At 37.6% G+C, this 26,390-nt stretch overlaps 1 protein-coding gene across 6 annotated transcripts in view; it reads left to right on the top strand.

Annotated features, from left to right (window-relative positions):
* L3MBTL2 (L3MBTL histone methyl-lysine binding protein 2) overlaps positions 1–26,390 on the top strand; it is a 39,860-nt gene that overhangs the window by 9,434 nt on the left and 4,036 nt on the right. Inside the window, exons 2-16 of one of the 6 annotated variants that reach the window (XM_088141008.1) lie at positions 698–751; positions 1,858–1,991; positions 3,638–3,761; positions 4,573–4,652; positions 6,211–6,328; positions 8,576–8,710; positions 9,735–9,823; positions 12,054–12,285; positions 12,845–12,921; positions 17,253–17,357; positions 18,230–18,377; positions 19,278–19,384; positions 19,936–20,170; positions 21,675–21,740; positions 24,409–24,615. In XM_088141008.1, coding sequence (XP_087997134.1) covers positions 1,869–1,991; positions 3,638–3,761; positions 4,573–4,652; positions 6,211–6,328; positions 8,576–8,710; positions 9,735–9,823; positions 12,054–12,285; positions 12,845–12,921; positions 17,253–17,357; positions 18,230–18,377; positions 19,278–19,384; positions 19,936–20,170; positions 21,675–21,740; positions 24,409–24,615 — 1,846 coding nt within the window. In that variant the 5' untranslated portion in view covers positions 698–751; positions 1,858–1,868. Of the gene's footprint in view, positions 1–697; positions 752–1,857; positions 1,992–3,637; positions 3,762–4,572; positions 4,653–6,210; positions 6,329–8,575; positions 8,711–9,734; positions 9,824–12,053; positions 12,286–12,844; positions 12,922–17,252; positions 17,358–18,229; positions 18,378–19,277; positions 19,385–19,935; positions 20,171–21,674; positions 21,860–24,408; positions 24,616–26,390 lie in introns of those variants that run through there. The other 5 variants (XM_088141006.1, XM_025165077.2, XM_088141007.1 and 2 more) reach the window with 5 other exon arrangements.

Genomic DNA, 26,390 nt, shown 5'->3' with positions numbered 1-26,390 from the left:
ATTCTGATCTTGCTCTAATAGATTTCCTCATACACTTTTTTAGGATAGAAACCCTGTATGGCATACACAACATGAATGCTGGTAGAAGTGGTGAACACTTGCAGGAGGTTTCTGTCCATTTCCAAGATTAGTGGAAAAAGTGGTTTTAGGTATATTTACAGCATGTCCAATGGCCACAGTGGACACCACTTAATGAATCAGGGTGTATAGAAAGAGAACAGTCCATTTTAATTAAATAGATAAATACGTAGATATTGTATGTCATTTTACATATTAAAATTTGTGATGGTTTTTATCTTTAGAGTGTCCTTGAAATAATAATTCATTTCCAAAATGCTCAGTTTCAGGAATTATAGGAGCAGCTTCAATAAAATCGTTTTTACTAGCACTTGGGATTCTTCCCTCCCTCCTTTTCCGTAATTTTCTGTTTAGGGAAACACCTTCTGTGCCAAGAGAGGACGTGGGGATAGTGGTAAGAGAGTGTGGCTGCCCAGCTCTACAGTATTCATGTAGGAAGCAGTACATATGGACATCTATAGTTCGTATCTTTGTTTAGAAAATGTTGGCACAAATATTTTATTGAAAGTTGTATATAGAAGAGGATTTCTATGCAGTTATATAATATACTAAGTAATATGCTGTTTGCATGACTATCTTATTGTAGCCTGAAATTGATACTGTTCATATGACTTTTTAGCATAAAGTGTTATGACAAGATTAGAGAAGTGTATTCATTGAGAGCCACATTCAGGTTAGTAGAATGATCTGATTAAAAATTCTAAAATGTAAGCAGTTAGATGTAAACTGTACTTAAAGCTTTACTTTAAGATGATATATATGTGCACTACGGCATATACTAGATTGTATCTAGTTTCTCACACTCTGCAATTCCAAAAAAATAAATAAATGATAATGGTGTATATAACTGGCTTCAGCTTCTTATGTTAATACAAAATCTTGCATCTAGTTAGTTAATCCCTACTATTCAAAGGGAGAGTGGGTGGTTATAAAGACATTTCCTAATTTATTTGGTTGCAACTTGAACATCAGTAATGCATCCAAGTCTAGCTTCCCATAAAGATTCTCTACCTAGCGCTTTTGAACTGGTTATCCCTATAGTAAACATACTTCATAAATTAGAGTGTCCTCTTGAAACACTGTTATATGGAACTAGACAACCCTGTGACCCGTTGGGTTATCCTTTAAGAGAAAGGTAGTGCAGTCTGATGTGACCAGAATGAACATTAAATTTTAGGCTGACCGTATTTTTTTTACCCCAATGCTGGACAGTCCCATGATCATCTAAGAAGAGTATATATCATAAATAGAAAAATAATTATAGTGGCAAACGAATTTCAATGATGATGGAAATTTGTATATGATATTTGGATCTATCTAGACATCCATTATTAGAGGTGAAGATTCTATTTTGGGTTATGTTTTGGGATTCTCTACTATATTTGCTGTTTTCTTGACAAGATAGTTCTGTTATTTATGTACTTCTTATCAAATCTGATTGATGCTTCTGGCAGTCATTAGAACTGAACAATATTGATTACTCCTGCTGGATCTTAAAGCATCCTCTTTGCTAGTTCATATTTCAAGGCAAGCATGATTTTTGTTAACCAATAAAAGCAGCCCTTTATTTTCATCCATGTTATCTGCTCTCAGTTTTTATCCTGCTTGATGGTAATATTAGGTCTAATTAAAATAATGTAAATTACAGTATAATATTATGTATGCTTCTTATAGCTTTGTGGAGCATGTTGTCATCAATCTAGTTTAATGCTCCCAGGATGTAGCCTTGTGCTTTCTTGATTAAACTAATTTCCTGCTGTTGAATTTGTGCTTTCTCAGCTGTCTGTGAGATGTGTGGTATTGTGGGCACAAAAGATGCCTTCTTCTCCAAGACCAAACGTTTCTGCAGTGTTTCCTGTTCCAGGAGTTACTCCTCAAATTCCAAGAAGGCTAGCATCCTGGCAAGGCTGCAGGTGATCAATATCCACTTAATAGGGTCACTGTTTGTAAATTAGATATCATAAAATATGAGGAAAATATTGGAAGGTGCTGTTTGCTGTAAACAATAAATTTATTTGGATGCTTGGCAGGGATATTTGTCACCATGGTAGCCACCAATCTGAGAGGCGTGAAAGGAAATTAAGCAAATTCGTGGAGGATAAGGCTACCAATGGTTACTAGTTGTAATAGCTATATATAGTCTCTGAAACATAGGCAGTATTTCTCTGTGAGAAATTCCAGGGGAATATGAATGGAAACTATTATGATTATGTCCTATTGGCATCTGATTAGCCACTAAGAGGAAAAATGTTGGAAATATCTATTATTGTAAGCAGTGTTCTCTTTCAAAAGCTAATAAATGTATAGTAAAAGGCCACACATGATTCTTGTAAGTATCCAAGAGTATCTTTTGTTAGGTACAGGGAAGTTAAGGCCAAAAAACACTTGATCTCCCTTCACAATTATGCCCTTATATGTATCAGTGCTAAAGATAATTTCATATAGAAGAGTTGCCTTTTTACTATTGATTCCTATTTTGTATCATAAGGAACTAGATTTTCTCTGATCTTGTCTATATTTTTATGGAGAAGTCTACTTTGTTATCTGCTACCTGAGTTGCATTAGGGAAGCTAGGAGTAATCTCTATGCCATCTTGACTAAACAGATACAGAAGCAAAACAAAATTTCCATAAACAATCAATATTTAATTGTTTTGATTAATATCTATGTCAGAAATAATAAATTCGCAATCACAGTTGTTCTAGTTTAAAATTAGAATAGAGAAAGAATGTAATGTACACATTTCCCATATGTTAGGAGCATTTGAAAGAGACAATAAAGGTAGTAGGAAAAGGATGAGTCCATAATTTGTAAGGGAAAGACAGTTTTAATAGCAGAGTATAATCCAAGAATAAAAATGCAGATATGAGGAGAAAGCATTTTTCCTTGGCACAAAGAAGACATAATAGCATAATAGTTAATAATTTTTCCACTGTTATTGATAGTTCTTTTCTATGTAATGTTCATACATGAATTGTTTAGGAAGAGGATTCCATTTTTTTTCTCTTGCTAACTATAAAGTCCTGCCATCCTTTCTGAACTCATAAGTAGGAAAAACAAGTGCCATCCTGGGTAATGCTTGTAAATGTAATAAGCAGATCTGTATTGTATACATTTTATGACCAAAGAGCTCCCAGGAGCTTTACATGACTTGCAAAGTTATTGTAATATTAGCTTTTCATGGGCCGGAATTACATTGTCAGATGTGTCAAAGGCCTAGCTCACGTGAGTTCCACCTCTCTTGTACATCTTATCAGACACTTCTGATAAAGTGGCTTATAGCTTTAGAAACCTATAACACAATGGAGTCCACATATTATGCTAAGCCATTGTTTGCTTAACCATGTATTATTTAATGAACATATCAAGTGAGTTTATGTAACACACTAAGCCAAAACCAAACAAGGTGTTTATTACCAAATGTTTACAACATAGCAAAGAATTACTCTTTAAGAAATGGCTCTTTTGATTTGGTATCTTTGTTGGATGAAGCCCCATGGAAGAGCTGGAAATCTACATGTGCTTTTTTGATGTGTCTTGTTTTGATACATTTTCACAGGGTAAACCACCAACAAAAAAAGCTAAAGTCTTGCACAAGGCAGCCTGGTCTGCTAAAATTGGGGCATTTCTCCACATTCAGGGGACAGGGCAACTGGCAGATGGAACACTAACTGGTCAAGATGGTAAGTGAGATCAGCAGTTGGAGGAACTAAGGCTGTCATTACTACAGAGTAAATAAAGAATTCATCAGAGTTCTTGCAAAATACTTATGGGTGAGCAGAATGGGCCAACTGAGGAGGAAGCATGGATATGTCATCAGAATAAGATGCAATATGAAATGAATAATTGGATAGAAGGATCAGCATCTCCTTTTCATTTTAGATTGTTTCAAACTGAATATTGTTAACAAACTTTCCAATGTGTTGGAATCTAACCTCTCATCCTGTACCCTATTTCATCACTTCAGGATAAGTTTATGTAAGGGAGAAATTCAGCTTTCAGGGTTGGGCTTAAAAGACTTAAAATTACCTTGCAACTTTGGTTGACATTTATTTCAGTGGGTGTTGATCTTCCCATGGATGGGAGAGAGTGCCTTGGTTTAGTGATCTCATGTTTGGATGTTTGCTGAGAGTGGACCACCACTGTCTTGGTTGCAAGGGTTAATCTGTGTAGATTTGCTGTGTAGGTCTGTCTTTGGGGCAATGAAGTTGGAGTAAAGGACACTTGTGAATCTCTTCTAATAGTTTAGTTATACATGTGTGATTGCTTGGTGGGAGAAACAGGCCCAGCAGTTGTTTCCTTTTTAGAATCTTTTTAAACATTTGAAAATATTTAGGATTGGACTTAGTTTATGCAGTTTGAGAGCTTGCTTGCTATTATGAAACATAAAGCTATGTTTATGAACTATACTGACATACCTGTTTATCTATCTGTTGTGTTGCATCTCTTTTCCATCCTTAAGGCTTCTGACAGTCTCTTATTTTGCGTTCTTAGCTCTCATTGTAGGCTTTGACTGGGGAGCATATCTGCAGGACCATGGATGCAAGGCTGCACCTGTTAGCAGTTTCAAACATGTGAGCGCTCTCTGCTTTTCAACAAGTGTGTTACACTGTAAGAAGACATAGGAGACATAGAGTACATTTCTCTAGAGCAGGAATGGGAAGACAGGGGCATATTTGGCAATCAGTGATATCCTGGGTATATATAGCAATGGAACATTTCTGGAAATTTTGAAGGCATGGGGAAAATTTTTTCTAATTTTGGTTCAGGAAAAAAAATGGGGCAATTTTGAAATATATGCAGTGTTGGTTTTTTTATACCACTCTGTTAGTATAAATTCTATAAATTCTGGAACTATAAGAAATCTAGGATCTTTTAATTTTTGCAGTATGACAAGTTGCAAAATAAATAAAAATTGAAAGAAGAAATTATCAACAGAAATGCATCTTGCTGTTCTGTTTGAGAGCTTTATTACTACATTTATCTTCTTTGTATAAAAACTGTAGTGTTCTGATATTTTAGATAAAAGCCTGGTACAAGATAATGAAAACATTTTGAGGAGTAAAACATTTTCTCTAATTGCATTTCTTATTTTCTTTTCAAAATTTTACTAGAATTTTTTTACTTCCATTTTTTTTAATTTTTCAAAAAACAAAAAAGGCCTGGAGAAAAATTTAAAAAGCCACTTTTTTCTGAATTGTTCCATTCCCCCCCCCCCCAGATCTTTAGATCTTGGCATTTCAAACCAAAATGTCAACCTATTTGTAGTTTTGGTTCTTGGGCTATGAATTGTGCATCTCTGCTCTAGGCATAGTCCACAACCTTACTAGACTTAGGAATAATTTCCAAAATATAAACAATAATTTAAATGTATTAAAATATATTTACCAGCAATAATACAAAGCGGTGAGCTCATAGAAAATATATATTGCAATGTAAGCTTTCCAAAGTAATGGATCATTCATTATTTGATGTATCACAATTGTTTTTTGGGAAGAAACAGACACCAAAAAGAAAACATCTAGAAGATACAGATAGTGATAATTGCCTTGTGAATAATAGTCATTTAGATAACAATAGTTAGGTGATAATACAGACCATTTTGCATTGGTGAAATAATTAAGAATATCTGTTCTGTTGCCCAATAGCTGTTTCATAAAGGCCACTGTTTCTACGGTAACAGATCATCAGGATTATATCTCTAAAATTCTAATAAATTTAATTTTTTGGATTATTTAATAAATTTAATAATAAATCTAATATATCTCTAAAATTCTAATAAATAAAAACACAGCAAAAATGATAAACTTACAATGTATAATTAAGAGTTCTTCAGTGATTATAAAAATAGCCCATTTGAAACCTTTCTTCTAGTGTCTTAATATTTTGGCACAAAATGCCACCTTCCTCTTATCTAATAATGAAGACACTTCTTTAATCATGAAGTGTTATATTTTCAAAATAAAAGCTAATGGAGTCAGAGGTTTTGCGTATCTGAGATGCATTCCTCCAATATTATGAATATGTGTGCATGTGCGCACACACACACACACAGCAAATACATTTTCTTCTCTTCCTTGCTTTCCCCCCTACATACATCTTATCTTGCCCCCACTCCCATTCTTCTTGCAGGTTCCCCTTTATGATCAATGGGAAGATGTGATAAAGGGGCTGAAGGTTGAAGTATTGAACAGCGATGCTGTGCTTCCCAGTCGTGTCTATTGGATTGCTTCTGTTGTTAAGATTGCAGGTAGATTCTTTGAGGAGGATCAGAGAAAAGACTATGGATTTTATTTAATTGTTTAAAATGTGTACCTACTTCTGTCCAAAGACTTGATATAAGCAAGATAGAGTGGTTAAACCAATTACCCAGAGAGGTGATACCTAGCCTTCATTATATATATTCAGGTGGAAGTTGGAAAAGCTTATGTTGCAAATGCTTTGTTTGGCTTCTTGCACTTGGTTAGGGTTAGGATTAGACTTGATGGCCTAAATGGCTTTTATGTTTTCCTGGCCCTATCTACCAACATGTCTAATGATATCTGCCATATCATCAAGTAGACAAGTCAACAGGCCACCTATAGTCTGTTACAAACACAGCCCTTTTTGTTTATAATAATTAAAAATATTTTTTTTTTCCGATGGCTAATCACCATCTGGAGGCTTATTCTTGGTTCAAAAATAGGTCCTTTTGCAGAAATCTTTTCCCCTTTTCTTGGAATGACAGCCTCCTTAATGAAAATGTAGGAGCAGCCCTTCTAGAACTGGAATGCTGCCGTCAGAACCTAGTGTTCCATCAATGACTTTTCTTAGTTTCTTCATGTCAGCTGTCTTGGTTTCAGGATGGGAGTCAAAAATATGTGCATCCACAACTTTTCTGCTCTAAGGATTAACTTAGCCTCTGCCTCCATACCCCTATCCCAAATAAAAGGAGACATTTTGCAGTACTTTTAAGAGATGCCCAATTAAGCTGTGGTGATCTTGAAAAAGAAATAATTCACACAATTCTGAGGCAGCCCCTACCAGGAATGCCTGCCTTTGCACATTCTGTGGTGTACAGATTGTATCATGAATTTGCCTTATACCATCAGGCTCTTAATATACTCCTTGGTTGAAGCTCTGCAAGAAAATGACTAACTTTCCCATATTTCCAACCTGAGAGCCTTTACCAGGAGGAAGTTAACTAAGAACTGGAAAAAAGGAATGAACTGTCATCTCATATCCTGTACCTATTGAGGACTGAAGTTAGCACTAGTAATTAGATACAGGAAAACTGTAAAAATTTGGGGGCATCAAATCATCAGAGTGTGTTTCAAATGACAAAGTTAATTAGATATAGAAGGGTTTCCACGGATGGTGGGAGCCCTGTGATCTGATGGTCTGTACAACCTGAATGAATGGAGGCTATCCTACAGGAACTACTGATGGAACTGTTAAGAGAAGTTATCATTACTTAAGACTTAATGACAGCTAGATTGATAGGACAATGTCTACAGGCACCAATGTGCCCTCAACAGCAGACCAAGGTGCTCTCAAGACTTTACCTTTCACCTCACTTCTGACAGGCTATAACTCTAACAATTCTAATAACTCTAATATATTATTTTAGTCCACTACTGTCACAGATTAAATGTTCCTAAGGCAGCAGCTGATTGTTTTGTCAGCTAAGGAGCAAACTATAGTTTAAAATGTGTTTTATTGCTGGACACTGCAGTGAATCTCCTGCCTGTCTGAAGAAGGAATACAAGTAGAAGCAGTGAGGGGAGGAAGTAGTGCTGTGTTGAGGACGTAGAAGAACTAAAATTACTCTAATTTCACTGTCTCTAAGAGCAAAAAAACAACAACCCAATTTTATTATTTTTGGGCAGGGGGCGAAGAAAGCTGTCCCTTTCCTTCTAGCAAAAGAGGTAAAAAATTATTTGGTTCTGCTGTCATTGATGAACGTGGAGCATTTTGGGATAGGGAGAGGTATATATATATATAAGAGCATGTGATGTGTAGTATACATATATACTACATATATGTATGGAAAGATTTTCATATGGCAGAGTGGATTAGGGAAAATATTAATAATTTCTGAGCCACCCCATTTGTCAGCCATTTTATGTGAATATCTGGATCGCTATAGTAGCTATTTTGAAATTTTGTTCTTAGTAGGGCATTGTTAGGCTTCAGGGTTTAATGATCATGGTCTAGAGAACAGATTTCTTGGTGTTTTGCCAGCAAGCATGGCTGGCATCTTCAGAGGCAAAGTAGTCTGTGTAGCCAGCCACACTTGCCAGCGAAACATCAGGAAATCTGTTCTCTAGACCATGGTCACTAAACCCTAAACCCTACCACTGCCCAAGAGATACCATCCGTGAAAACCTACACCAGTATTTGTTGCTAGTACTTCCTCAGAATCCCAAATCTTCCCAGGAGTCCCCAAAGGTAATAATCTGTACTTTTGGGGGTGGGGATTGTTCTGTTCCTGTCTCTAAAACATCAATCTTGGCAGGTTACAAGGCACTGCTGCGTTATGAAGGCTTTGAGAATGATTCCAGTCGTGACTTCTGGGTCAACTTAGGTACTATGGAAGTGCATCCAATTGGTTGGTGTGCCATTAACAGCAAAATTCTGGTGCCGCCCCAAAGTAAGTCTCTTGGATCTTGGTCAGTTGTAGAACTTTACAACTCACAATTTCCTTCTCTTCTCTAACCTGAAGTTATTTCATATATATTTATGCTAGTGGCTATGCTGCTTAAATTCTGTGCTGTGGAGCAAATTAAGCAAGTTGAAAGCATCAGTGTAGAGTACTTAGGTTGCTTGTGATTTGGACAATTTGAGGGGAAAGACAAATGAGTATGGAGGCTGTGTAGATGGCATGGAAATTTTCTTGGACTACACACTTACTGAAATTCTGTTAGTGCCATTTTTGCATACAAATCTTTTGCAATACCTCCTTCATAGCCACTTGTTTTAGGTAATGAGTTCTATTTTTACAATACTGTTCCATTTTTATTTTTAGAGCCATGTGAGGGTGCTTTCAGAATGTGTTGAACAATTTAATTGTGGCTGGACATTACAGGAGTTGAAATTTAGCGCATCTGGAGAGCAGCAATTTTAAGAAGGCTGGTTTGTTTATATGATGATTTGATCATCAGACAATGTAGTAATGTTCCAATACTGCTAACATTCATCTTGATACTTTGTGAAAACTCTACAAATTAAATCTACTTTGTGAAAACTCTACAAAATAAATATACATTTTTGTGCAGAACTTTCTTGGGCTAGATCAGACTTAATTGCTCTGCTTAGATCCTTGCTTTTTTGCTTGGCTAGCACAGTGGGGAAAAAGTGATCTGCTGTACTTTGTAGGTTGACTATATAGCATGTATGAAGATTATACTTCAGTGAAACAGCCACCTATTCAGAGAGTTATACTATGGTTGGAAAGTTGGGTACATGTTCACTGCAGCAATATGTTGAGCTTAACCATTGTTTAGACCCTGTGTTCGAGGATCTCTGTACTGATTCCAGAACAAGAGATGGTTCAGCAAGGGAAATATAAACCTAAAGGAATCTAAGTAGAGGGAAGTCATATTCAATTCTTGCTTGTGTACTTCTGCAGATACAAAAGGTATACTACATTGACTTTCTTAAATCTTTCTATACAGCTATCCACTCAAAGTTTACAAACTGGAGAGGGTACCTTATGAAAAAATTGGTGGGGGCCAGGACTATCCCAGTTGATTTCCATTTAAAGGTGAGGATGGGAACTCTATAGGCAGATTGTTCAGACTAATCTAGCTTTCCAGTAGCTCATTCAAATCATTATAAGTGGCAAGTCAGTTAGTTCCCAGAGTTAATGCTCCATAGATTATTTGGAGAGAGGATTTATAATTAACATAGTGGTGAAAGAAGGTCAGTCTATTGCAGTATGTATTTCAAGACTGTTTAAGAATAGCATACCATAGTGTAAAATTTTATGGATACTTTGTGCATCTACTAGTTAAAACATGCCATCTTTAATCTCTGAAGTTCATGCACTCTAGCTTCGAATAATTCTAATGTAGCATAACTACAGTGGCCATATTTTCTTGGAAAAAATAAAAGACAAACCTGAAAAAGGGGCAAATCTGAAAGCAGTTCATAAGGATAAAAAAATTGTTTATGTTTATAACTTTGCTTTACAAAGGAAAATTCAAGAGCAAAACCAAAAAAAAAACTTTACAAGAACACATATTCTAATAAAAATATCTACAATCAAACAGTATATATAAGTTTATGTTAAAAAGACAATTCAGTTTCCATATTTTTCACATGAATGTGAAAGACTATGCATTGAGTGGTACCATTTGTACGGTAAAAGTTAAACAATCAAAATGGGCAAAAGTGAGTTTCTGAAAAATAAATCTAAGTCCAGCTTTCTGAAATAAAGGACTGTCCTTTATAATAAAAAGGACATATGGTCACTGTAAGTATAACTAAATAACCAAACAAACAAACAAATAAACTCCATTCTTCAATTCAAAGGTAGAAAACCTGCTGTATTTGCTACAGGAACAGGAAGTTTCCCCCTGCTGGTATGCTTGTGAAAATATCCTTTACAAAAAAAGGCATTTCTTAGTAATCAGTATGAAATAATGAAATGCTGAATTTAAGGAAGAGATTTTGTAGGTTTAAGCTTCTGAACTGAAAATAAGATACATTGATCTTTTTAAGGACTTTCTGCTCAAAAAGTTTCATTTCAGTATAGTATGGCCATGCCATTAAGTTATGAGTTTGTGTTCTCTTATGATACTAAACGAAGATATATGAGGATGAATTATTAATTATGAAAAGATAGGATGAAAACAAAATTTAACTTAATTTCACTTATGGATTAAGATAGCTATACTTTCACAGCTCTATCACTGGTTGAGAAATCCTAGAGTAAAATCAGGCAGAATTGATCTTAAAGCTGGGGGGGGAAAGAGTAAATCCTGGCTCTGCCCATGGAGGCTTTGAAAAAGCTTGCAGAGTAAGTCATCTCAATTCAGGGCAGAGTGAGAAAATAGCTGGCATTAGACCACTTAGGGAGCTCATGATCGTTGTTCCAGTACTTCCTGATTTGCAGTTCATTGCTAAAGAACACAAGCCATAAAGTATGCATATCACTGCTATCCATCTGTGTTTACTTTTTCAGACTACACTGTGGCCTGATCCTGACTAGGATTGTTGTAGGCAGGAAGGGAGAACTTTAATTCCTCTTTCACTCCCATTATTTAATAACATTTTCTTTCCTTCTGCTATGTTTTTTTTTAATAATTGCAACTGAAAAAGAATGGCTAATCAATAAGGCTGAGGGAAGGATTTAAGTTTCCTACTTTTCTCACCCAATGATTCTGTTCCAGATCACTTCCCTGGGTGCTTACTCTGAAGAAATAGAAGATGGAGGGATAGCTTCTCTCTCTCTCTCTCTCACCCTCTCTCTCTCTCTCTCTCTATATATATATATATATATATACAGAGAGAGAGAGAGAGAGGCCAAAGTGGTCCCAGTGGTGGTAGGAGCACTTGGGGCTGTGACTCCTAAGCTGGGAGAGTGGCTCCAACAGATCCCGGGAACAACATCAGAGCTCTCTGTGCAGAGGAGTGCAGTGCTAGGAACTGCTAAGATACTGCGCAGAACCCTCAAACTTCCAGGCTTCTGGTAGAGGACCTGAGATTGAGGAAGACACGTACCACCCATAGGGGTGAGAGGGGAATTATTTATTATTATTTTATACAGTATGTATATATGTATATATTGTATTGTCTAGGTTAGATCTTGGTTTGGGGATATAGTAATGTGCCAGCTTTTCCATTTTGCAGAGTTGTGGGCCTTTAACTTCTTTAATGAAAATTAATTTTTAAAACCCCAATTTTGGCTCTGGAGTTGTGGTTGAATGTTTTATTTTCCTAAAAAAAAAAGTTGATCATCCACCTCCATGTCCACTTTCTGGTTTACTCAGATGACTGAGGGCATGAAATATCCTTTCCGCCAAGGCATGAGGGTAGAAGTAGTGAACAAGGCCTGCATATCTCAGACACGCATGGCTGTTGTGGATACTGTAATTGGTGGCCGGCTGAGGCTTCTCTATGAGGATGGAGACAGCGATGATGACTTCTGGTGCCACATGTGGAGTCCTCTAATCCATCCTGTAGGCTGGTCCAGAAGGGTTGGCCATAGCATAAAGAAAACAGGTGAGGTTTCATATTGGATACAAGCAACAATCACTTATCCAGGATTTTTAGGGATTGTGTTCGGTGACAAGAAGCACTCTGCTGTTCATATTTACAAATAAGATAGCAATAGCAGCCCCTTCTTAGTACTTGTGAGCACATCATGCAGTTTTTACCCACTTTGGCTCACTGGATATTGTCCTAAAACAAGAGTTCCCAACCTTTTCAGATAGATAGACAGATGAACCACCAAAGTACCCTAACAGATCAGCAATAGGGAACAATTGCACTAGAATATTTTAAGTCCTCAGCCTAATTTGGTGTCTTTCCTTGAAACTCTTTTTTATACATGCATTTCTTATTGTAAATGTATGAAATTTATACTATGCATAACTAAGATATGTATGCATTTCTTGCATCTTTTTGGCAATTAGAAAACATTGAGATTGCTAACATCCCATACTATTATTTTTCCCTTTTAAAGATGATGAATACGGTAGCTAGAAATCCCCACCATCACACCACCACCCCACCACCACCCATTCTCACTGCTATCCTTTTATGTCTTTCCTGCTGGAAGAAAAGAATAGTGATATGGCAAACCATCCTACCTTCCGGAAGATCTACTGCGATGCTGTTCCATATCTCTTCAAGAAGGTAGGAATGAGTCTGATTCCCAGTGCTGTCCCATAGGACAGAGTTGTTAAAAGGAGTAAAAAGTGCATAGATATATGTAGTTTGGATGTTTCCTATGGAACTATTGAAATCTTTCTTGTGTAGTACAGGGAGATGGATTTGGTAACATCCAAGAAGCACAGTGTAAGAATTTGATTGTGAATTAGGGTGAAGAAACGAATAATCTCTGTGAGCTAAAAGGAAGAATTAAACAGGATAAGCTTTTTCCAAATGACTTTTAGTGATTAAAAAAAAATCAATCTCTTATTATAAGACTAAGCCAGCTTTCCCCTGCCTCTCCCACACCTGAGTGTGGCTTGCCAGGTTAGATACAACCCTCTACACCCCTCCATGCAGCTGATTCTGTTTCCCGTCAGCATCAAATCCTCATGCCATCAAATCCTCATGTTTCTTTCTGCCTTCCCTTGCCAGTTCCCCCCTCTCTGAGTGGAGAGAGAGAGGACAAAATAGCTGTTCTGTTCATATGTAATTTGTTTTAAATCTGGGAATTAACTGAGATATAAGGAGATGAGATTATATTGTGTGTTAAATATTTACATTAATTGTAACAAATAATAATTCACTGATATTTAATTTTCATCCCCACTCATTTTTAAAATAAATTTATGTGACTCTATCCCACTTTTCAAGCGAAGCTCCTGGCATACTATTCAGAGTACGAACAATACCGACTTGACATATTGCTGAAATTCTCATTGTTGTTGTTTAGTCGTTAAGTCGTGTCCGACTCTTCGTGACCCCATGAACCATATTGCGCCAGGCCTTCCTGTCCTTCACTGCCTCCCTGAGTTTGCTCAGTTTCATGCTCATTGCTTCAGTGATGCTATCTAACCATCTCATCCTCTGCTGTCCTCTTCTCCTTTTGCCTTCAATCTTTCCCAGCATCAGGGTCTTTTCCAAAGAGTCCTCTCTTCGCATTAGGTGACCAAAGTATCTGAGCTTGAGCTTCATTATCAATCCTTCCAATGAGCAGTCAGGGTTGATTTCCTTTAAGATTGACTGGTTTGACCTCCTAGCAGTCCAGGGGACTCTTAAGAGTCTTCTCCAGCACCACAGTTCAAGGCATCAATTCTTCGGCGCTCAGCCTTCTTTATGGTCCAGCTCTCACAGCCATACATTACTACTGGAAAAACCATAGCTTTGACTATGCGGATCTTTGTCGGCAAGGTGACGTCTCTGCTTTTTAATATGCTATCTAGGCTTGCCATAGCTTTCCTCCCAAGGAGCAAGCGTCTTTTAATTTCATGGCTGCAGTCTCCGTCTGCGGTGATCTTGGAGCCCAAATAAATGAAGTCTGTTACTGCTTCCATTTCTACCCCTTCTATTTGCCAGGAATTGATGGGTCCAGATGCCATGATCTTAGTTTTTTTAATGTTGAGTTTCAAGCCAGCTTTTGCACTCTCCTCTTTCACCCTCATCAAGAGGCTCTTTAGTTCTTCTTCACTTTCTGCCATGAGGGTGGTATCGTCTGCATATCTGAAGTTGTTGATGATTCTCCCTGCAATCTTAATTCCGGCTTGTGATTCTTCCAGCCTGGCATTTCTCATGATGTACTCTGCATATAGGTTAAATAAGCAGGGTGACAGTATACAGCCTTGTCGTACACCTTTCCCTATTTTGAACCAATCGGTTGTTCCATGACCGGTTCTAACTGTTGCTTCTTGGCCCGCATACAGATTTCTCAGGAGACAGGTAAGGTGGTCTGGTACTCCCATCTCTTTAAGAACTTCCCACAGTTTGTTGTGATCCACACAATCAAAGGCTTTTGCATAGTCAATGAAGCAGAAGTAGATATTTTTCTGGAACTCTCGTGCTTTCTCCATGATCCAGCGAATGTTGGCGATTTGATCTCTAGTTCCTCTGCCTCTTCGAAACCCAGCTTGTACATCCGGTAGCTCTCGGTTCATGTATTGCTGAAGCCTAGCTTGTAGGATTTTGAGCATAACCTTGCTAGCATGTGAAATGAGTGCAATTGTGCGATAGTTTGAGCATTCTTTGGCGTTGCCCTTTTTTGGAATTGGAACATAAACTGACCTTTTCCAATCCCGTGGCCACTGTTGCGTTTTCCAAACTTGCTGGCATATTGAGTGCAGCACTTTAACACCATCATCTTTTAGTATTTTAAATAACTCAGCTGGAATACTGTCATCTCCACTAGCTTTGTTGTTAGCAATGCTTCCTAAGGCCCACTTGACTTCACTCTCTAGGATGTCTGGCTCAAGGTCAGTGATCACACCAGGGTGGACATCAGGGACATTAAGATCTTTCTTGTATAGTTCTTCTGTGTATTCTTGCCACCTCTTCTTAATCTCTTCTGCTTCCACAGCCAAAATAACCCAACATGGTTTGGGATGTCAGGAGAAAATGTAGTTAACCTCAGTAACAGCCACTTTCTTTTATGTTCCAGCTTCAGAACAAGACAGAAATATGGAAAGTGATAGAAATTGAGAACCAAATATACCTTTTCAGATACATTTGCAGATGAAATGATTCATCCTGTTGGCTCTTGCACTGTATTGTGATCTTTTTTAAAAAAATAATTTTTATTAATAGATTTTACATAGTAATAAGAGGTATATTCAAAGAAAGAAGAAGGAAAGAAAAATATAGCAAAGTAAGAGTGAAAAAAGAAAAAACAGAAAAAATAGAAAGAAAATAAAAAGACAGAAAACGTGAAAAACAATTATATATATATAAAGAAATGGCTTCTGATATCCCTCTCAGCAGTTTTACATACAATTCTAATCAAACCACTCTCCAATTTCCAATGGAGAGCATCCATTCCCAATATCAAAGTCTTAGCGCCCTGCAGATTAACTTCCACCCCAAAATATCTGCCATGAGCATCAGTCAATATAAGTTTGGGATATAGTTGAAGATTTATATACAGAAAAACTCCATTTCTTTTTTTTTCATTCCTGCTGAAATAAATTCTTCACCCAAATTTTTGTAACTCAAACATTTTATATCTTTTTTCCTAATATGTGTTTCTTGTAAGCAAATTATATCTTGTTTTAACATTTTAAATAATGATTTTTTTCTCTTTTGAAGAGCATTTGCTCCATTTATATTCCACATTAAGTAATTATAATCCATAGTTACACCAAGATTTTAGAAAAGTCAATACCTGTACCGACCAATGCAGTATTGTCTTCAGTGTCTTGTTGTATCTGTTGTGGCATTTGTTTAGTCACATCTGTCATTGTCACTTCCATTTGCATGTCCTCCAATTCTTCTTTAAATTTTCCCAAAAAATTTCTTGCTTTCTGCACAGGGTTGCAGAGAGTTGCTTTCTAAATCTCTGCTGATTAAAAGTAAAAATTACCCCTTCCAACTTATCCCATCTATATGGAATCTTCTTCTGTTTTAAGTTTGTCAGAAAAAAATATTACCCTTATCTTATTTTGTAAAATCCACTTTACAAAATTATCTACTTTCCTTAATAATAAACAATCAGCATTCCCACAAAGGTCGAGTCTATTTATCTGATTAATTATACTGTTTTTAAAGGCACTTTCATCAGAAAAAAAAATTATTCTATTGTCTAAAATTACTGTCTCCTTTATCCATTTAAAACTTTCTTGAATCACAATCTTGTTAAGCTTTTGCCTTTTAAATTAAAATCTTTTAAGATAGTATCTTTTTTCTTCTTAATTCCAAAAAAGAAGGCAACTCACCAAAGTGTCTTTGTTCTTTCCTGCCATTCAGAATCTCTCTCTTAAGTTGTAAATTAATTGTATCCAAAAGTGTTTAAGAAAGTTAGTTTTTTGCAGATCATATGTCCATAAAGGCTACACAGCGCTTTTGGGCACGTTGATATTCCCTCGGCTCCCAAGCTGCTCAACTTACGATTGACCACAAGAAACTCAATTCCTGTGGTCTCCTCATGAGGAGTAGCTATCCAGAGCATAAACGGGCAATCCCCCGATCTCTCCTTTCCAGAGAGAATTTTGTCAGCCAGAATCTGCCAATTTCGCCATGATGCTATCCCCGCTTGTGGAGACACTCACAGGGACGTTTAACCTGCCATAAGTCCTCACCCAGAAGCCCTACACTAAATTGTGATCTTGATCACTTTAATTCTCATTTAATATCTAACAAGACTCAGAATGATAAGGGAACAGCTTGATCAAAGCCAATCAATAAACTTTATCTGAAAAGCAATTAAAACTTAAGGCAGTTAAAGCCCCATTGAATTGGAGTTAGTGATCAATCCACTAATCCCAGCACCTCCCTGTAAGTATTCAGATCTTTGATTCCCATTTGTTACTTTCTCCTATCATCTGTTGTAGGTACGTGCTGTCTATCCTGCAGGTGGCTGGTTTGAGGAAGGCATGAAATTGGAAGCCATTGACCCTTTGAATCCTGGCAACATTTGTGTGGCTACCGTCTGTAAGGTATTGTGAAGAAGCAAAAGTGACTACAGCAGTACCAACCTTCTTCTTGCCATCCTTGGCTCTGATGGAATTGGGAAGCTTTTATTATATAATCACTGATCACATGGAATTGGGAAACTTTTATTAGATAATCACTTTGCCTTATTCAAATGGGAGCGAACCATATATTAGAACTGGGAGAGGAAGGTACACTCATGTTCCACTGTAACCCTCCTATGTTGCCATATAGGTTTTTCTGCTTTTTTCCTTTCTAGAAAAAAGTATGCTTTAATGAATAAAAGATGGATTAGCTCCACTGCGGCTTTTGACTGGTAGCTCTCAGAGCCTTCTTTCTGGAAGCATTATTAGACTTTCAATGTATAACTGCTATGGAAGGAATGGAGAATAGTTCTGGTTACTTAAACCTTAGGGTGCACCAGACTCTGCCCCTTGACATGTGTAAGTAAAATGTTACTGCAGTCAGTAAACCAAACAAAACTGAGATATAAGACTTTTTAGGATATAAAGAAGGGTGCTGAGATTGTTCAACTCACCCCCAAGGGATGCTTGTCTTGTTCTTGCATTTACATTTTTAGACACATTTTTCTTTTGATAGGCATTTAGGAGCCCAGTTTTTCTTTTTATTGAGTGGGGAATCAGTATTTTTAGAGTAGGTTTTAAAGTAAATACTTAGGCTTTATTAACTTCTTTGGTTTTCTCCATGGAAGAAAAGCAAAGAATAGATTTCCATAAAATAAATGGGGTAGATGGATAACATGGTAAACTACCTGGCTTTGGCATTTCCAATTATATGTCTGCTTCAGATTTCCTCACTTGTCTCTGATGAGGCTGGGAATTGCTACAATAAAATATGTCTTATCTAATGTCTTTAGGTCCTTTTAGATGGTTATCTTATGCTTGGCATTGATGGCACAGCTTCTGAGAGTGATTCTGACTGGTTCTGCTACCATGGGTCCCTACATTCCATTTTCCCTGCTGGTTTCTGTAAGAACAACAATATAGAGCTGACTCCACCAAAAGGTGAGGTCCCCAATTTGCTTTTTCTTAGTTTGCTTTTGTGGTAAAATTGGCACAGATTGCAGCTCCGTTTTGCAAGACAGTGTGGGAAGAAAACTTTGGTCACATTGGGCCAGCCTTTCCTAACCTGGGGCTTTCCACTTGGCAGAGTTAGACTCCCAACATGTTTGAGTAGCAGAAGATGGGAGAAGGCCGCTTCAGACTTTCTGTTCGGTTTTTTCCCCCCTTTTTGCATCAAATACAGAATTTGATGTGCTGCTCCTATCCTTTTCTTTTGAAAGGACTAGTTTGGTAGATTTGATTCCTCTTGCTGTCCTCTGGTTGCTCTGAAGAAGAATCTCTCTCTTTTTTTTTCTTTACACCACTACTTTACAGCACTACTTTCTGGAGATGCTTATGCGAAAGTTTATATTCATACTAACATTTCTCTTTGCTCCTTTGAATAATTATTTTATTTTCAGAATTATTGCTAATCTGTATCCAAAAAATCATCAATACTATTTTGCTTTGTACTCCTATAGATTACAGGTAGTCCCCACTTTAAGAATGAGTTCCATTCCCAAGATCTGTCCTTAACTCGAATATGTATGTAAGCTGGAACAGTATTATTGTGTAATACTGTATTAGTAGTATTGTGTAATTAACTCGAACCATTGTGTATTTAACTCAAATCACTGTGTATTTAACTCGAATTTTGCTATAATAGACTCCATTCTTAACTATGGGTCATCCTTAAACTGGGCATTCTTAACCCAGGGACTTTCTGTATATGTTCTTTTTTTGGTCAGTCATACCTATGAGGATGAAGCATTGATCTGACAGGTTGCCACTATATCTTCTGATATTCTTCATCTTATTCTCCTTTTGGTGGTGTTAGTTTTTCCCTCCTCTTTCTCATGCCAGAAAACTCCCAATTTCATGTTTTAGGATATGATGTCAAGATCTTCAGCTGGGCAAGCTATCTAGATAAGACTAAGTCAAAATCTGCACCAGCACGTCTTTTCAATGTGGTGAGTACTGTATTCATGGACAAGATGACAAAAACATCAGTATCACCCCAAATCAGTCCCTGTGCTCATAAATGACAGATGATGTTTAATGGAAGCATTTGTGTAACATCCCATCATTCCATCCCACTCTTCCCTTGTCTTTATGCTGGTTTCCATTTTTACTCACTGCACCAGTCCTTCTGAAAAAAGTGGGAAATCAAAAGTAGCCGATTAAATACAAAATGTAATCCATGTTCTACTTAGAACGAGCATGTAAAAGATCCTAGATAGACACAACCTCTTATCTCACAGAGGGTCTTGATGGAAATGTTTCCTGTTTCTAACTTGGGCTCTGGAAATATTGCATATTTATATTTGCATCTTAATTCTTTCTTTCTTTGATTCATTGTATATATCATGCTTAGAACATTTATCCTTTCCTCACCTGTTGATACATTTCCACAATAAAATTTAATATACAAACTTTTTTTTGTAAGGATTTCAGTTGCCAGATTTAAAAAACGTATATGTTTTCTTGGATCTGTATTACGACTTTGTATTTATCTTTCCAGGATTGTCCAAGCCATGGCTTCAAAGTGGGTGCTAAAATAGAAGCAGTAGACCTGATGGAGCCAAGACTTATCTGTGTAGCAACAGTAAAAAGGGTAGTCAATCGGCTCCTCCGAATTCACTTTGATGGCTGGGACAGCGAATATGACCAATGGGTAGACTGTGAATCCCCAGATATCTATCCTGTGGGTTGGTGTGAATTGATAGGCTACCAGCTGCAGCCACCAGTGGTTCCAGGTGAGAAAAATAAACAGCTGCATTACTGGATGAGAGAGAGAAGCTTTAGCCCAACTCAAACCGTGTTTTTACTCTGCAGTAAAAGCTTTGAACCGTAGCAAGGGCCAAAAGGTAGTTTAAGAGGAGCTGATGCTGGCAGTCATTTTAATAGGAGCTCCCTTTGGAGTTGAGTGGGCCCCTAGCATATGCAGTTTTAATCCATAAACTCTGCCACACCACAATCTATACCATAGCCACATCATCCCTAATGTGCCCAAGCATTCCAGTTCTTTGAGTTATCCTCTCCAGTGCCATTTTCCAAACATAATCAACATGGCAGTGTGCTCTCTCCCCAGTATAGCTGCATTGGGTAGGGCTAGGAGGCTGTCCAACATCCTGAGGAAGGGAAGGAGCCTGCTTCACCTCCAGTCATCTTGTGTCAGCTCCACTAAATAGACCAGACCAAGAAATCAACTCCATAAGAGGCTAAAAACTACTTTTACTGAGATTGACTATAATAACAGATTCTTGCAATTCTGATTATGCTGTACCTCATCCGCCTTCTTACACTCCAGTGAATTAGGGAGGTATCTGTTTGAGCCGCTACCGAATATTATCTGTCTGTTGTGGACTTAAAATATGCTTTACATACACACACATCGCCCTGGTGACAGTACTTGCATATTTCATCTTCCTTACTCTCTATCTTGCTTCGTCCAAATGCAAGGAGAGAGCTGAGAAGGTATGCTTGAAGCATGTGAACATTATTAAAAACTTTTTTTTTTTTTTTTTTACTTTGGCTTGCCTTTAGTTGTAACTTGCATTCAAATAGAATGGTGTCATGTTCTACAGGTGGGGTAGTAGACCCCATGGTTCTTGGGCTTTCTGGTCACAGTTCAAAGTGGTGTTCTCCTGTAAAATCAGCAAGGGTCAGTCCTGCTGAATCTTAGATTTCTCTTTGATTCCTTGCAAGCTGTTTACCTGGACATTAATTTTCATGAAGTATTAACTTTTCAGTCTAAAATAAGCTAGATGCAGCTACATATCTGATAAAGAAGTTGGCATTCACAGCATTCCAGAAAGTGGCATCCTGTGCATAATGTTTAAATTTAAACAATGTTTCTAGTAAAGTACTCTCCTAAGGTTGGACAGTGAGAGGGGTTGAGAGTGACATGAGCTTCTGCATTCTGATGCTCAAATGGTAATTTAATGGAAACTGCTAACCTTTGTGTCACTTTCCTTAGACTGTTTGCTACTTTCTATAAACACAAAACAAATTTAATATATCAAGTCTCAGAATGAAAATATGCAAAGGAAGCAACACTGGGCAGTGACACATAATAATAGAGCGGCCTGTCCCTATTCTTCTCCCACAGACTCTGACATTCTCACACAAGAAGTTCCAAGCCTAAAGTTGGGAACTAATCCTGGAAATATCTGGTAGCCTTCATACTTAGTTGCTCCTTATTGTCTCTTACGTCCTGTACAACATACCATTCTAGACTTCTTCTTTTCTTGATAATAGAACCTGAGTCACCTGCATTAGCCAAGGAGGTTTCAAAGAAGAAGCGAAAACCTTATGGAAAGAAAAGTAAGAAGCACTTTGGCCAAGTGTCTCTGTTTCATCTTAATAACAAGGCAAAATTTGTTAATTTGTACTGATATATATAGAGCAGGGACTTGAAAGGAAAAACAAGAGTCTGCATCAAGGTAAGTAAGATGGAATGTTTGCCTGGGCCAATTTCTATCTGTGTGATATTCACTACAACTTCAGTCAGTCAATGATGGGAGTATTTAGCAGGATCTGGAATACATTGCTTTGTAATTACAGTAACCCTTAGTTTAATAAACTAAAGAGGGAAAGGGTTATGCATTAAAGTTCAGTGTCCATTAAAAGGCAAATGGGATTTTTCAAGCCCAGAAACATACTCATATATGAGAAGAAAAGGAATTTGAACTGCTGCTGAGGAGCAAGAGGCAGTTCAAGTACCAATGGTGAGATTGATGGTAAATTCAGCAACTGCATGCTAGGCAAAGCCATTGACTCAAGAAGAGCCACAGCTAAGAGGCCACATGGAAACTAAGGATCAGAGCCTGGGAGTACCAGTACCAGAAAAATTCCCTAGCTGTATGGAATCAGCCAATCCAGGATCCAGAGGAGTTGGTGGTAGAGGTGAGCAATGGACTGGACATCAGGCAATTGTGCCATCCAGTGCCTAGTTTGCTGCTTGACTCTACACTCTGGATCCAGCAGATTTGTCCATCAAATTTGAAGTCAGATAAACCAAGGCCCATTAAATCAAAGGTTTACTTTAGCTTGTGTTTTTTTCCAGTGTAAGAACCTGACCATGCCACAAACATGCCTTGGCAACCTTTTTTTTTCTGCCATGTCCTCATGATGTTGCCTTCATCTCATCCCCAATCCATACCTGTTATAGCTAAAAGGTACCAATCTCTATATTTGCCCTGTAAACTACAAGTATGGACAGTACCATGTGCTATTATTATTCCTGTGGCAGGGTAAGGATTGGCAGTGGAGGCAACAAATTAATTTTTTAACTTTTTGTTTTTTGTTTTTTGCCAGTTGAAGGACTGATGGATATCACTTTAACTCAGCCCCGAGGAACAGCCCTTATGTGTTCTTGTGAAGCTTGTTAAGCAATCATTTTCTGAGTCAAATTCAGAGTTGGGAGGACTGTCTGTGACTGTAGATTTGTAGAAGTTTTATATTTTCCCCATTTGTAAGGAGATGAGGATGCACATGTTTTGTAGGCATAAGTCTTCATGTTGAAACTCTGGTATCTCCAGCTGGGTAGGAGAATTTCTGTCAGAAGTCTTGGAAAAGGACTTCAGGGTAGCTGAGTAGTGGGGAACTGGTGGTCATTCAAGTATTGGTAAACCACAATTCCTAACTTACCATGGACAATGGAGAGAGTTGCTGAAAACTGTTTTAAGTATCATTTGAAGTGCCACACATTGCCCACTGCTGATTCTGAGCTAGATGGAGCAACAATCAGACAGCATGAAACATTTTTCTATGTTGTTCACCAAGATTCTTTTTGTAATTAGATTGAGAAATGTTTAAGCCACAAATTGCCTATTTTCCTTTTTAGGAGAACCTGCTCTTTTATTCCCTGTCATATAATAATTTCTCCCTTCCACTGCCATCTTGATAGCAGCAATGGTACTTGATAGACAATATCAAATTATATACTAATTAAGGCCTGCAAAAGCTTTGGTGCTAAATTGACACTAATTATATGTAGTTTGGTTAGGTGGGGAATACCCATTCAAGGTTGTGAAAGCATCTTTGGTCTGTAGGAGTCTGCTGATTGCTTAAGAGCAACATATCAATGAACATCAAATTATCAAGCTTTTATCTGCAAGTCTGCTTACATTAGTAATACATCATAGGATGCATTAAATATGACTCATACCTTTCTGATGGTCTTTGTTTGCACATTGTGGCATGTGTATCCTATGTCATGGCTAACTAATTAATTACTCTTTGTCTCTATCCCTCCCCATCAGCATACAAAACACCTGTAGGCTGGGAATGAGATCTAGAAGTAGGAACCTTATTTCTTATAGATGTAGGTGCCCCAGATTGGGTCAGGGTCCTTATGAGTATAAAAGATGAGTATTGCTTTTCAGTAATGGACCACTAACTTTGCATGCTTGAAGCCTCATTTTGCTCCCACTGAAAAAGTATTTTTAACTAGTTTGGAGAGATCTTCTGCCCAAATGTCTAGAGACATCCCCAAGGCAGTTGATAGTATTGTGCTATTTATGCTTCTGTTGAGTTGGCCAGGTAGATACATTAAATATATGTGTCAATTTCTAGTAATTATAATTTTAAAATGACCTTCAGTAAGATTTGCATCAGTGTGATTAGTTCATATGTAAGAATCCTTGGTTCCTTTCCATGCTCAGTACACCTGCTTCATTTGTCTCACAGCTGATTGTGAATTTAGACTGTTACAGTCTGAGGTAATCAACCCATATCTCATCTGCACCATTTCAGCTGCAGTTGGGGGCTCCCTTCACATTGCTTGCTTCACATTTCCCCCCCAAAAAGGAGATTAGTTAGCCATGAAAAACAACTATGTTTTTATGTGCAGATGTTTTAAAGGAAAAACATTGATGTAAGTAACCCCTCCCCCCTTGACAGTTGTACAGCCCTGATACAAGTGTGCTGTGTGAGGTCTTTGGCAAAGTTGTTAGGTAGATATATGACTGTTTTTCTTCAATATGCTAAGGAAAAAAGATGACTGCTAAAACCCGTTCCATCAAGGAGGCAGCTAAGAAAGTGATTGTTCCAAAAACAAAGGAAGAAACAAAAGTTACCAAAAAATTGCCTGCTTCAAAATCAAAGGAGGGAACACCAACTGTTTCAAAAATGAAGGAGGCAACACACACTGAATCCAAGACTTCATCAAAACCACCGTCTGAAAGTAAGGAAAAAGGTGTAGTACTTCATTTCTCCACTTCCCAAACTTCAGCAGGAAGGGTGTAGTGTTAGGAAAATAGCTAACATACACATTTTAACTCACTCTAGATAAAGTACCCCTAAATTCTTCTTGACAGGGAGATTATCTGTTCTGGGGATGTAGAAAGTTTTCTTATTGTGTAGACTGCAAGAAGCAAAGGTTGCTACTCCACTTTATATTTACAGATGGAATGAATTTTGTTATGTTCAAGAAACAAAACAATCGTGCAAACATTTTTTCTTTATGTGTATTGCCGTAAATTCAAATAAACCAATCTAGTATATGTTACAGAGGAATATCAGGATGTGCCAGAATCCATAGCTGTATGGCTATTTATGTCATACACAAATGATGCAGACCATCTGGCTGAAGAGGGAATGTGATGATAAGTCTATAAAGATACCATCTCCTTTTCCAGACACCTACTCTGGGAATTAATGGTTTTGAGGATATATAACTTGTTCTAAATGAAGACAGGGATTCTTTTGGCATAACTGTTGCAGAGTCCCTGACTGAGTGGACGTGAGGAGGTTAGAGACTATAAAGCCTTGGATGTTGGGGACTTCAACATTCATGCTCAGGCCATACTAAATAGTACAGTTCAGGATTGCATCATTCCTGAATCTTGTTGGATTTCAGGCAGCTCTACAAGAAGTTGCCCAAATCTGGCTTTCCTATTAGCGACTTGATTGTTAATGGATAAAGTGCTTTATAAAGTGGCTCCTAATTGCTGCATCAAATCCCATATTGGAGACCATAATGTGCCATGGAAGAGTTGCAAGTAATGAAGCATAAGGGCAGGTAGCTTGAGCAACTATGATGCAGTTCTAGAGGTGAGTCTGAGTAATGGAAGCAGGATAAAAGCATGATTGTAAAATTTATACAAGAGCAATCAGGAAAAAGTAATTTTGGTTCTCCCTGATTTCTACTGGGAACCATCTAAGGAGCTATTTCAGATTGTTGGGTGGGTGATCCAGTTTGAATGGCTCTGTCAGACACTGTTCTATCTGAGCATAACTGCAGTCAGTTTGGGAAGCTTTTTGTGGACAAGTCAACTTGGATTTGATATTTGACAGGTCCGGGCTTCATATCACTTTCAGCTCTAGCATACCTAGAACATCCATCATTCTACAGGTAGTCCTCAACATACGACCACAGTAGGGACCAGAAAATTAGTTGTTAAGTGGTTCAGTCATTAAGTGAGGCATCATGTGACCACGCCCAATTTTACAACCTTTTTGCCACAGTTGTTAAGGAAATCACCACAATCATTAAGCAAGACATCACGCGACCGCAACTTGCAACCTTCCCTGCCAGCTTCCCCATTGATTTTTCTTGTTGGAAACCAGCTGAGAAGGTCACAAATGGTATCATGTGACCACAGGTCACTGCAACTGTCATAAATGCATGACAATTGCCAAACACCTGAATCATGATCACGTGACCACAGGGATGCTGCAACAGACGTTAAGCGTGAGGACCAGTTGTACATCACTTTTTTCAGTGCCGTCTTGACTTTGAATGGTTGCTAAATGAATGGTTGTAAGTCAAGGACTACTTATATATAATAGCATCTATCTGAGTCAATTCCATTGTTTATCTCCTCTACAAAGGGATACAGTTTTTGTATCTATTTCTGGTTTTGTTTATAAGGGCCTCTAAAAACTCTGACATGCCAGTAGTCAACCAGATCTTTCATTCTTCCTTCTTGAAGGAGTAATTCCCTGCTGCCCTAAAGGAGATAATTGTAA

This window comes from Python bivittatus, unplaced genomic scaffold (assembly GCF_059951505.1).
Source record: "Python bivittatus isolate LINGU-HERP-01145 unplaced genomic scaffold, Pbiv_v1 ctg000330_np1212, whole genome shotgun sequence".
Taxonomy (NCBI): Eukaryota; Metazoa; Chordata; class Lepidosauria; order Squamata; family Pythonidae; genus Python; species Python bivittatus.
This window is presented reverse-complemented; position numbering and strand designations above follow the sequence as displayed.